Below are 12721 nucleotides of genomic sequence, written 5' to 3'. Positions count from 1 at the left end.
CCAGTGTGTTTACTAAGAATCACTCTGGACGCATTGCATTTAAAGAGAAAAGACTTAATTATAACATCTAACACAAGCTGCGTGCAATTCACAAGCACAAAGGCAAGAGAGGGTTTATTATACATGCATAATAAAGTCACCTACAGACATCAGACTTTCAATGGAAAAACTGAACCCCAAGTGTGTAAAGTCAGTGAAATATGGAGGAGGCAGTGTCAAGGTTTGGGGCATGTTTTCTGCAGCAGGAGTTGGGATTCTTATAGAAACATGGCTGGGTGAAAAGTGTTCTCGTCTTTCTGACAGGAGCATTTCTACATTCCGGAAAAGGGAACCGAGTTCATCTCCTGGTGCCTTAAGACTTTGTCGAGGAAGAACCCAAAACGTGTTTGCGTGGAGATGACTGAAAGTGGAGGACCAAGTCGACGGAGAAGGATAGATGTGCAACAACTTGAAGATGCATGCAGAGAGGTAACTTCTTTCCTTGTCCATATAGCTGATGAAGCTGAAGTTATGCAAAAGATGAAGGAAACGTTCAAGCACAGACAATAGGGCTGCACGATAAATTGCATGCGATATTTAATGCGCATCTTGCCAGTAAAGCCGGTTCTGTAATCGGCAGTAAATCTCCATCACGTGCGTGCTTTCACATGGAGGGGGGGTGAGGAAATTAATTTAATGAATAAGATGTGTTAATTTAATTATGCATTTATCATTTCACATTGTAATTAGTGTGTTTTTTTTTGTTTTTTTTTCTCTCTCTTCAGTCCTGCAGAGAGAAAAGTATTGAAGGCCGTCTCGGCAGGAGGGAGGGCCACCAGCCATTCCTATTGCGATCAGGAAGGAGTAAGGGCAGGATCAACCACTTTTACATCGTTGTGGACCAGCACCTCATCCCTTGCGTTGGAACCAGCTCCTTGAGTGCCTTTGAACTTTTTCAAAAACTTTTTTTAAACTTCAACCTGTCCTACGACGAAGCCCTGGTGTCAAAAGCCAACAGCTTGTTCTACAGGCCTTTTGATCAGCAGTGTTTATATGGGTCAGATGATGGTGAATATATATGGTACCTTTTTTGTGTTGGTTGTAATGGTTACATCTGTGTTAAAAATAAAATTTCAAACTGATACAGCGTGTTGAATTTTTTTTTTACACCGAATGCACAGGTATTTTTAGTCGAATACAGATTACACATTTACTTTAATCAGGGTTTGTATGAACACTATATTAGTGTGGAGATAAGTCTCTTGGTGTTAAGCTATTGACACACGTAGTGTAGTTTCAACACTAACTTGGTGTAAATGAGGGGGAGGGAAAACACTAATGGTGAACACTCAGTGTTGTTTTTACTCCATGCAAGTGTAAAAAAAAAAGTAACCCTATTTAAAGTGTTAGTTTAACTCTATTTAGTGTGGACCTATATAAACCCCGAAAAAAGTGTTAATTTTCTCACTGTGTGTTAATTTAACACTTTCAAATTTGTTGTGAGCAGTTCCTTGAAGCTAAGAACATTGACATAATGAAATGGCCGGCCCAGAGTCCTGATCTAAACCCAGTTGAAAATTTCTGGAAAATTCTTGGTGACAAAGAAACCTATAGGTTACCAAACTATGGAACTAAGAGAGTGGAAGAAAAGTGGACCAAGATCACACCAGAGCAGTGTGAGAAACTAGTGATGTCCTGTAGCTGCAGATGCTCTGAAGTCATTCAAAGCAAGGGTCTCTACACACTACTAATTTCTGACAGCTGTAACCCTCCAAAAGTGTAGTTGTAATCTTCTTTTGTGTTACATTGGTTACTGTTCTCTAAATTTGATCACTGTGTTTTCCACAAAATAAGTTTTTTGTTGAAATACCTTGGATGTTTTGTCAAACATGTTAGTAGAACAGTGCTATACCTAGTCTGCCAGATATTCTTAAAATGTTTTTATGTATATATTTGCATTTTGCAACAGGGCAACTTTTTATTTTATGACGGCAAGATTCATAACATTTAACCCTACATTTGCACCCTCAATAATCACCTTATGCAATTCAGTGGAACTTGTGCTTATGTAGCCAGTGTCAAGGGAGTTTTGTGTGAGCTCACTTGCTCTAGGTTACCAGTCTCCAGACGGTCTGCAATGGCCCCAAGTGCTCCATTTAAAAACTGATTTTGACACACCCGAGCGCAACAGAATAACTGCTTACCAATCTAGTTCGAACAGGTCATGTTATTGAAATGTTGATGTGACAAAGAATGTTCAAATTGATTTGCATATACAACAACTCATGTCTCAAAGTTCTCCTTTCTCATAAGAGTATCAAGCACATCATGATCCTTCTCCAAATGGAATGTAGAACTTAGTTGCAAAACAACAACATATGGAATAGCACTGAGGGAGATTAAAGTTTAATGAGCTTAAGCCCATGCAGTGATCAAAATATAGTAAGGCTGCTAAAATGTCTCTTTTGATATAATGCACAGGTATTTTTAGTCGAATACAGATTACACATTTACTTTAATCAGGGTTTGTATGAACACTATATTAGTGTGGAGATAAGTCTCTTGGTGTTAAGCTATTGACACACGTAGTGTAGTTTCAACACTAACTTGGTGTAAATGAGGGGGAGGGAAAACACTAATGGTGAACACTCAGTGTTGTTTTTACTCCATGCAAGTGTAAAAAAAAAAGTAACACTATTTAAAGTGTTAGTTTAACTCTATTTAGTGTGGACCTTTATAAACCCCGAAAAAAAAGGGTTAATTTTCTCACTGTGTGTTAATTTAACACTTTAAAATTTGCTGTGAGCAGTTCCTTGAAGCTAAGAACATTGACATAATGAAATGGCCGGCCCAGAGTCCTGATCTAAACCCAGTTGAAAATTTCTGGAAAATTCTTGGTGACAAAGAAACCTATAGGTTACCAAACTATGGAACTAAGAGAGTGGAAGAAAAGTGGACCAAGATCACACCAGAGCAGTGTGAGAAACTAGTGATGTCCTGTAGCTGCAGATGCTCTGAAGTCATTCAAAGCAAGGGTCTCTACACACTACTAATTTCTGACAGCTGTAACCCTCCAAAAGTGTAGTTGTAATCTTCTTTTGTGTTACATTGGTTACTGTTCTCTAAATTTGATCACTGTGTTTTCCACAAAATAAGTTTTTTGTTGAAATACCTTGGATGTTTTGTCAAACATGTTAGTAGAACAGTGCTATACCTAGTCTGCCAGATATTCTTAAAATGTTTTTATGTATATATTTGCATTTTGCAACAGGGCAACTTTTTATTTTATGACGGCAAGATTCATAACATTTAACCCTACATTTGCACCCTCAATAATCACCTTATGCAATTCAGTGGAACTTGTGCTTATGTAGCCAGTGTCAAGGGAGTTTTGTGTGAGCTCACTTGCTCTAGGTTACCAGTCTCCAGACGGTCTGCAATGGCCCCAAGTGCTCCATTTAAAAACTGATTTTGACACACCCGAGCGCAACAGAATAACTGCTTACCAATCTAGTTCGAACAGGTCATGTTATTGAAATGTTGATGTGACAAAGAATGTTCAAATTGATTTGCATATACAACAACTCATGTCTCAAAGTTCTCCTTTCTCATAAGAGTATCAAGCACATCATGATCCTTCTCCAAATGGAATGTAGAACTTAGTTGCAAAACAACAACATATGGAATAGCACTGAGGGAGATTAAAGTTTAATGAGCTTAAGCCCATGCAGTGATCAAAATATAGTAAGGCTGCTAAAATGTCTCTTTTGATATATAAACAACACTTTACAGCCAATATAAGCATGTCTTTCTTCTTTATCTCTGCTCAAACCCGTTATAAGCCAAACTGGTTCTCCAGCTTTCTGGAGAAACTTGTGGGCATACCATAGCAGTATCAGGTATCTGCTGTTCTGAGATTACAATATAAACAAGCAAATAACAACTATTTTGCTGGATATAATAAGCCTAGGCTATTTGTAGGCTTAGCCTATATGTCTAACTCTCAATTTGATATGTATCATTTAGCTATCCTACAATAATAGTTCATGTTGTAAAATGTCGTTTTAAAGGCAGCTCGTGACAGTAACACCACGTCCTCCCCCCTCAATCAATATAAACGTCATGTTTAAATAGGAAGCTTAAGTGTGTTTGAGTTCTGCTCATGGTTTTACGAGGAAGGTCGTTACTGAGTAGTGCAGTTGTCAACTGCTGGCTCGTTATTACGCATCCCGTGGTGTCACCGAGGCGCTGTTTGGGCGTGGCAGTACCTGCTTTGCTCGTGGCGCATCTCAGGTGTCGTGTTTTCCTCCGCTGTGGTTCTTTAGTGCTATGAAGTTACGCGCGGGGTTGGTACCGACGCAGAACGCGTATTCTGGCATATTCAAATGAAGTCCGAAAGAAATATGTTTACCTCGTAGTTTATTCTGATACAAAGTGTTTTGTTTTTAAATGGCTTCATTTCGATACGTTTTAACCCGTCGTGTAAATAACAGTGGGTGAAACAATGAAAGACATACACCTGCCATCCGATTCATGTATCAATGGTAAGAGAGTTTGTTGTTGTTGTTGTTTTCTTCAACGACTACCATCAGTAAGAGACTATAACATAACTTGCAATATTATTTTATTATGTGTTTGTGTGTTTTTGTGCATGCAGTATGAAAACTGCTTTTGGTTGGTTATTTGTAATAGATGCACGTTATAGTAGTTATTAGTTTCGACTCATCAATGTGTTCTTCTTTGGAAAGAATATGAATGACATCATGTTTATTAACATATGATAACATCTTTGTTTAAAGGACAAACATTCCTTATTGTATGATGTCAGCCTTTCAGTCAATGGCAGATAATTGTTTATGCCTGTACCTTTGGTTTCATTGTTCCCTATAAAACACTATGTAAACTATCTTTAAAAGGTGATTTATAAACGCAGGAGCTTTAGAAATGAGATGGTGACCATGAATGATGATTATTATTATTAAAATGAGTTGTATAGGCCTATGCTAAGTTGTGCAGCTGTTGTCAGATCTTTTATTAACCTTAAATATTTCAATAAAAAATTCTGTAATCATTTATATAACAATTATATTTGTATTAAAATGTTGAATAAAAAGTAACAAAACGGTAGCCTGTAGTGAGTTCATTGCCCTTTCTTGCCATACTGTCAGTGATGAAATGCTGCTGTTTTAGCAATGTTGATTTAGCTGTTTCATGTCTTTTATAAAGTGATTTAAAAAAAATGTTTTTTATAACAAAATAATTTGAATAAGCAATTTTTTGAGTGCCATTATTTATTTTGAACAATTTTGTTAGGTATTTTACTCCAAACAAATACTGTGGTAATGTAACCTATTGTTGTAACATGTTGTTCCTCTTTGTTCTTGTGATCAGGTTCAGTAATAAGGATCTTCTGTCCCACATCCGCCTCTGTTTGTGTGTTTGACACGGGTGTTGGCAACACGTCTTTTAGTGTAGACAACCCCAATAAAAACTCTACAGTCAACACCGCAGCTCTCACCATCGACAAATGGAGCAACTACAATTTCTGGACGGGCTTGACGCTGGCCGTGTTCTCAGCTTTTCTTATAGGAGGAAGCATTATCCTGAAGAAGAAGGCTTTGCTGCGTTTGGCCAGTACTGGGGAGACGAGAGCAGGTAAGGGCATGTACATCAGTATTTACATAATACAAAGACTTCAAAAGTGCCGTCAAATTCTGATAAAATAACCTTTATTAGATATTTATATTTTAATATTCAGAATGTTGAGTTGTTTATGAGGGTATTTAGTATTAACGCTAATTATTTGACTTGACTGAATTGCAATTGTGACATTGGTTGAAACTTGAAACTGGTTCCTTTTTTGTTTGTGCTTAGCTAATAATGACAGAATCACCAGCAAGGCTTTGTTTTGTGTTCTTTAACAAACTGAATATGTGAAAATGCTTGTGTGTTTAGCTGAGGGAGGTCATGGGTACCTGAAGGACTGGCTGTGGTGGGGAGGCCTTTTGACAAGTAAGTGCAATGCAAAGCATCGGCCAATCATTTTTCTTTGATGACTCCGACAGACATGGATTATATGCTGTTGTTTTTTGCAGTGGGTGGTGGTGAAGTGGCCAATTTCACGGCGTACATGTTTGCTCCAGCCACAGTGGTGACCCCTTTAGGAGCTCTCAGTGTTCTTATCAGGTAACGGCACCACCCTTATTTACTCTCGCCAACGGTTTGCTCCACACAATGCTGTACAAACTTTACAAGTCTGTGAGTGAGAGGACTAGTATATTTTGAAATATTTATGACTAATGTAAAACATCCTGAATTGCAATTCCTTTTATGCAAATAAAGCACATTTGACTGAGCTATAGCCTCCTGAGACCCTGAGTCCTTAGTAAAGGACATTATATTTTAATGAACTTCTCTGAGACTATACATGCCACAGTTTTAAGTCTAGAACTGTACAGAGCACATGCAGGGCTTTTCAGAGATAACAAATGTTTGGAAGTTTCTGTCAGGGTTTGGGTAGAGAGATGAGGCGAGAACTCACTGATGCAGGAGATGGGCTTTTATTAATAAAATAAAACAAAAACAACAACAAAAACTACCCCATGGAGGAAGGGCAGGGCAGGGCAAGGCAAGAAGAACTCACTGATGCAGGAGATGGGCTTTTATTAATAAAATAAAACAAAAACAACAACAAAAACTACCCCATGGAGGAAGGGCAGGGCAGGGCAAGACAGGACAGGACAGGACAGGACAGGACAGGGCAGGGCAGGGCAGGGCAGGGCAGGGCAGACGAGACACAACAGGATACATGCGATGACGAACTAGCACGGGACTGCAAACACGAGATTAAATAGGGAGCAAATGAGGAGGGTAACGAGGGAACACAGGTGGGGCAAATTAACCAATAATCAGATAACAAGATGGAGGGGGTCAAAACAATTGACATGAGAACACATGGCACACAGGAAACAAAGACAAAAGCCATGCGCTCACACAAAACAAAAACACAAGCACATGGCCAGCAAAACAATCTCAAGCCATGTGCTTGAAGAAAACAAGACACAAACATGCAGCTAATGAGAACACTCATAAGCGGGCAAGACAGGACAGGGCAGGGCAGGGCAGACGAGACACAACAGGATACATGCGATGACGAACTAGCACGGGACTGCAAACATGAGATTAAATAGGGAGCAAATGAGGAGGGTAACGAGGGAACACAGGTGGGGCAAATTAACCAATAATCAGATAACAAGATGGAGGGGGTCAAAACAATTGACATGAGAACACATGGCACACAGGAAACAAAGACAAAAGCCATGCGCTCACACAAAACAAAAACACAAGCACATGGCCAGCAAAACAATCTCAAGCCATGTGCTTGAAGAAAACAAGACACAAACATGCAGCTAATGAGAACACTCATAAGCCGCATGTTCACACAAGACAAGACAGCATGCAGCCAGTGAAAACCAAGCTGCATGCTACACAGCACAAGACAAAACAGGTCATGAAAGCACGCAGCCGATAACACGAGCTGTGTGCAACAACAACACAAGACAACAAGAAAAGCACGCGGCCGAATACAAACCGCGTGCTACACAAAACCCAACACACGTGGACAGAAGAGCGCACGGCTGAGCGAACTCAAGACCACATGCTCCCACAACAAGACAGAACATGGAGCGCGAGTTTCCGGACCCCGACACGAAATCCAACAAGACATGAGTGCCGGGATCCGAACACCACGCTCCAACATGAAACAAGGAAACAGGACACGCAGACGAGAGAGCGCACGGCTCGAGCACTCTCGAAGCCGCGTGCTCACATGAAAACAAGACATGATGGGAGTGTCAGGGTTCTGTCACTTCGGTCTAGTGTTATTCATGGTTTTGTGACAGAGCCCTGACACTCCCATCATCACCTGACAGTTTCACCATGACCACTCCCTCTCCTTGTTTTTCAAACATGGCTGACATTAATTTAGTGATCAAATGTGACACTCTTATGGAAATATAATAATATTTTGTAATTATAATTTAAATCTGACTAATTTTTAAACAAAACTAACATCTCAGGAAAATTTTATGGGGTTTCAAATCAAAATATGACTTTCTGTTACGAAACAGACGTTGATTTCATACATGTCCACTGTAGAGGTCACCGGTACTTTGTGCATTTTGGGAGACACAACAAATAAATAGGGAAATAAATTATATTTCAATATTCCTATGAAATATTAGATATTATTATGAAAATCTTGACAATTATTACTCCCATTATTACACTTATTTTTTCATTACATGTTGCCCCAAGAACACATTAATATTCAAATTCGATACAGTGTATAGATACATTGTATGTAATGGGAAAACCCTCTTATGGCCATTTTACACACATACTGCAAAAAGCAAAATAGTAAATCAAATCATTCTATTTTATCTTTTATAACATAGTTGAGAATCGTCTTTATACAAAGTTTGGCATAAAAATATGCATGTTCATTCATGTCTCTTTATTTTTTTTCCTGGTGTCCTCTGCAGAGGATATACAGTATCTCACAGAATTTTTGTAATTATTTTATTATATCTTTTCATGTGACAACACTGAAGAAATTACCCTTTGCTACTATGTAAAGTAGTGAGTGTACTGCTTGTATAACAGTGTAAATTTGCTGTCCCCTCAAAATAACTCAACACACAGCCATTAATGTCTAAACCGCTGGCCACAAAAGTGAGTACACCCCTAAGTGAAAATGTCCAAATTGGGCCCAATTAGCCATTTTCTCGCCCCGGTGTCATGTGACTCGATAGTGTTACAAGAGATGTGTTCGACTTGAACCACGGCTACAGACGGCGATCAACGAGAGTAGCCAGAGTAGGACACGTCAAGCCGGACACTTTCTGCTCCCGTTAGTGACGCTCACGCTGAGTTTGCATACTCTATCACAGATGAAGTAAAGACATGATGTCGTCATGGAGGAGTGGAAGAGGACTGTGAAGAGGCAACCTGTGAAGCTCTGGTGAACTCCATACCCAAGAGGGTTAAGGCAGTGCTTCAGTCATTTCTTCAGTGTTGTCACATGAAAAGATATAATAAAATATTTACAAAAATGTGAGGGGTGTACTCACTTCTGTGAGATACTGTAGCATAACATATGAATAAAATATCATTTTTCAAAATTGTTATTTTTCAAATTTTTTCTTATGCTCTAAACAATGTAATGGCATGAAAAAATAATAAATTCACACATTTTTTTTTTCTGGGTATCAAGAGGAAAGGACCCCAAGTAATGCTACAGTATGTTGTATAGTACTGACACTTGTGGGATTCTGGCGTTAAGAATATTATTTGTAATTTGTATACAGTTTAGGACTAAAATAATATAGTTTGATGTTTTCTTCAAAATAGTGCTTTTATTTATGTAGTTGTGTACACTATTTGTGTAGTAAACGAAATGATCTTATCCTCACCAAGGCTGCATTTATCTGATAAATGTAAAATACAATTTATTCCTGTGATGGCAAAGCCACATTTTCAGCAGCCATTGTTCGGTCTTCAGTGTCACATGATCTTTCACATATCATTCTAATATGCTCAATTTGGTGCTCAAGAAAGATTTTTTTCTTATTATCAGTGTTGAAAACAGTTGTGTTGCTTAATATTTTAGTTGAAATCATGATTTTTTTCAGGATTCTTTGATCAAAACATGTCAAAAGAACAGCATTCATTTAAAATAGAAATCTTTTGTAACATCGTAAATATCTTTACTGTCACTTTTCATCAATTAAATACATCCTTGAAATTAAAAGTATTAATTTCTTAAAACAAAATTTTTTACTGACCCTAAATTTACTGTCCTTCCCCCCAGCCTGTCAAATGTCTCCCCCAAACAAACAAAAAAAAGAAAAAGGTTGATACAGTCTTAACAGAGGCTGAAATGATGTCTTGCAATGCCATTTTAACACATACTGGATATTCAAAGAACATGTCAATTGATAATTTCAATAACAAGCAGTCAATTCATCATGATATGATTATTAAAAACATATAACAAGATGTTGTCCCTCTAATGTCCATTTCTCAATACGAATGCATTGATTCTGTTTATGGCCTTTTGTGTTTCTTTCTAGCGTTTTCATTAGAACTAAATGGAAAGGTACTAATGTTAATGTTTATTTACTCTCTTCAGTGCAGTTCTGTCCTCCCACTTGTTCGGAGAAACAATGAATCTGCTAGGAAAACTTGGCTGCATGCTCAGCATACTGGGAAGCACTATAATGGTTATACATGCACCTGAAGAGGAAGAGGTGACGACGCTTACAGAAATGACAGACAAACTGCTAGATCCTGGTTAGTGTTTAGATACAGTTAGTTATAGAACCGAAAATATGTTGTAATGGATAACAACAGCTTTTTCTGCATCTCCTGAAGGTTTTCTGGTGTTTGCCAGCATCCTGCTGGTCACTTGTATGGTCCTGATCTTCTACGTCTCTCCTCGCTTCGGTCAAACCAACATATTAGTCTACATCAGCATCTGCTCTCTGCTCGGATCGTTCACCGTGTCCTCGGTCAAGGGCCTCGGCATTGCGATCCGCACCATGTTCTCTGACCTTTCAGTGGTCCGTCACCCTCTCACTTGGATTCTTTTGCTGACCCTAATTGGATCCATCATCATTCAGGTCAACTATCTGAATAAGTCGCTGGATACCTTCAATACACTCTTGGTGTACCCCATCTACTACGTCTTCTTCACCACTGTAGTCCTGAGCACCTCCGTGATTCTCTTTAAAGAATGGGGAGCCATGTCAGGAGTGGATATGGTGGGCACCATCGGGGGCTTCTTGGTGATTGTGATCGGGGTGAGCATGTTACACCTCTTCAAAGACTTTAACGTGTGTTTTGAAGATTTAAGAAGCAACCTTTGTCAGCCAGAAAGCCCGTCGAAGAGGGAGGACAAGCACATCCTCATAGAGAACATAGAGAGCCTACCGCCCATGAGAGAGGAAGGGCCCAGAGTCTTCATCATCAGCTGAGATTGTATTAGATCTCAGCGAGTTTGACTATACAGTTTAGTAATATCCTCACTCTTAATCTTAATTGTTGATTTCACTGCTGAAGGCTGTTGTACTATGACGCAGTGATTTGGATTGGCTGCTGCCGAGTACGGTGATGACGCAGATATATATATATATATATTTAATATTATTTAGCTGTTACTAAAGATTTGAAAATAACTTTTAGCAACCTCGGAAATGTTTAAAGACTGAAACAGCATTAAACAGAAAATGATGCAGCAGAACTTCAAATTTTGCTGCCGAGAACTGCCAATGAAGCATGTAATATACAAAAAATAAAAAATTCCCCTCATGGATGGAACTGTGTGAGTGATCTTGAAATAGGCCAGTGAATCTAAAATATTTACATACATTTTGAATGGAAAATAAAGATTAAATGTTTCATATTTCACAGGATATGTATTGTTGTTTGTCTAGAAAAGTTCATGTTGTTGTTTTTCACATACTATCAGATGATTTACAGACATTCCACCCTCTGTGCCCCCCAATTTATGAGAATATATAATGCTTACAGTACATTAATTATATTATATTATATTATATTAAAGCCTGTTCATTTGTGTAAGCCGTGTAATGTCACAGATTTTTGGCAAATCAGAAGACAAGTGGTCATATGAATTACATATGAAACGCATGTAAGTACCGGTAAGGTGTCTTGCTTGACCACTTGTGAACAGATCACCTAAACAGGCTTTTTTCGCTTAATTTCCAGGATATTGTGAATCATTTGCAGGCATTAGGAAGCTGCAACCCATATAGTGACAGGGATGCCTGTTGTTATATATATATATATATATATGAATGCCATTTTAATATAATTCTATATTATACTAGAATATTAGAATTATTTCATAAGTGTCATGTGACTGAAGATTAGTAATGGCTGCTGAAAATTCAGCTTTGATATCACAGGAGTAAACTACATTTTAAAATATATATTCAAATAGAAATTAGTTATTTTAAATTGTAATAATATTTCACAATATTACTGTTTTTACTGTATTTTTAATCTGATTTGGTGATCAGATACTTTATTTCAAAACCATTAAAGAAATGTTTGACGCTTAATATTAAAACATGATATATGATAATGGCATATTTGTTAAATTATTGTGACACTATGATTTTCAAACTTTAGTGGAAAGCTGTAAGGTGTCATAAATCCTTGCAACACCAGTTGGTTACAAGAAATCAGAAAAAACTGTATTTGTTTCTTTTGATTTAGCATCATTTGTTTGTAGATGCCACACGGTTTGGTATTTTATATCTAATTATATCGAAGACATTCAAGTGCAACTAAAGCATCCTTTTAGGGGCCACTCTATAAGTTGAGCGAAATGTTAAGTGAAATTGCATGTCCAGTAAACATGATTTTTGTTATGGATCGAGTGCTAAATTGTCCCATATCCCATCTGAAAGCTGACCAAACACAACAAACAGTTTTCTGTAAACCATTCCTCTCTGCCGTAACAGTGTGAGTGAAGTCATTTGATCCAGCTGCAGGACACTGGCCATTTCATTTATTAGGGACAGCCGTATGACTGTGAGTTTAAATGGCCTCTATTGTCCTGTTGTGCTCCCCACTCTCTCTCTCTCTCTCTCTCTCTCTCTCTCTCTCTCTCTCACACACACACACACACACACGACGCGACTCTATCACTACA

At 38.2% G+C, this 12721-nt stretch overlaps 1 protein-coding gene across 2 annotated transcripts; it reads left to right on the top strand.

Moving 5' to 3' along the window:
• Positions 1-4260: 4260 nt before the first annotated feature.
• On the top strand, positions 4261-11825 carry nipal4 (NIPA like domain containing 4). Of its 2 annotated transcripts, none has more exons than XM_016228839.1 (6): positions 4261-4380; positions 5371-5634; positions 5935-5991; positions 6075-6165; positions 10172-10332; positions 10414-11825. In XM_016228839.1, the coding sequence occupies exons 1-6, from the start codon at positions 4365-4367 to the stop codon at positions 11013-11015; spliced, it is 1191 nt and encodes a 396-aa protein (XP_016084325.1). In that variant the 5' UTR covers positions 4261-4364; the 3' UTR covers positions 11016-11825. The 2 variants fall into 2 exon arrangements, with proteins under 2 accessions (XP_016084325.1, XP_016084324.1); XM_016228838.1 differs by having other exon boundaries at positions 4261-4523.
• Positions 11826-12721: the final 896 nt, after the last annotated feature.

This window comes from Sinocyclocheilus grahami, unplaced genomic scaffold (genome assembly GCF_001515645.1).
Source record: "Sinocyclocheilus grahami isolate Dianchi unplaced genomic scaffold, SAMN03320097.WGS_v1.1 scaffold344.1, whole genome shotgun sequence".
Classification (NCBI taxonomy): domain Eukaryota; kingdom Metazoa; phylum Chordata; class Actinopteri; order Cypriniformes; family Cyprinidae; genus Sinocyclocheilus; species Sinocyclocheilus grahami.
The sequence above is the reverse complement of the archived record's forward strand: the minus strand, read 5'-3'. Positions and strand labels throughout refer to the sequence as shown.

Bases quoted from the DNA above. Each gene is read 5' to 3' on its own strand.
- nipal4 (XM_016228838.1), top strand. From the start codon at position 4,484: ATGAAAGACATACACCTGCCATCCGATTCATGTATCAATG. The intron at 4,524-5,370 runs GTAAGAGAGTTT...TCTTGTGATCAG, and splicing joins ATCCGATTCATGTATCAATG to GTTCAGTAATAAGGATCTTC. The intron at 10,333-10,413 runs GTTAGTGTTTAG...CATCTCCTGAAG, and splicing joins AGACAAACTGCTAGATCCTG to GTTTTCTGGTGTTTGCCAGC.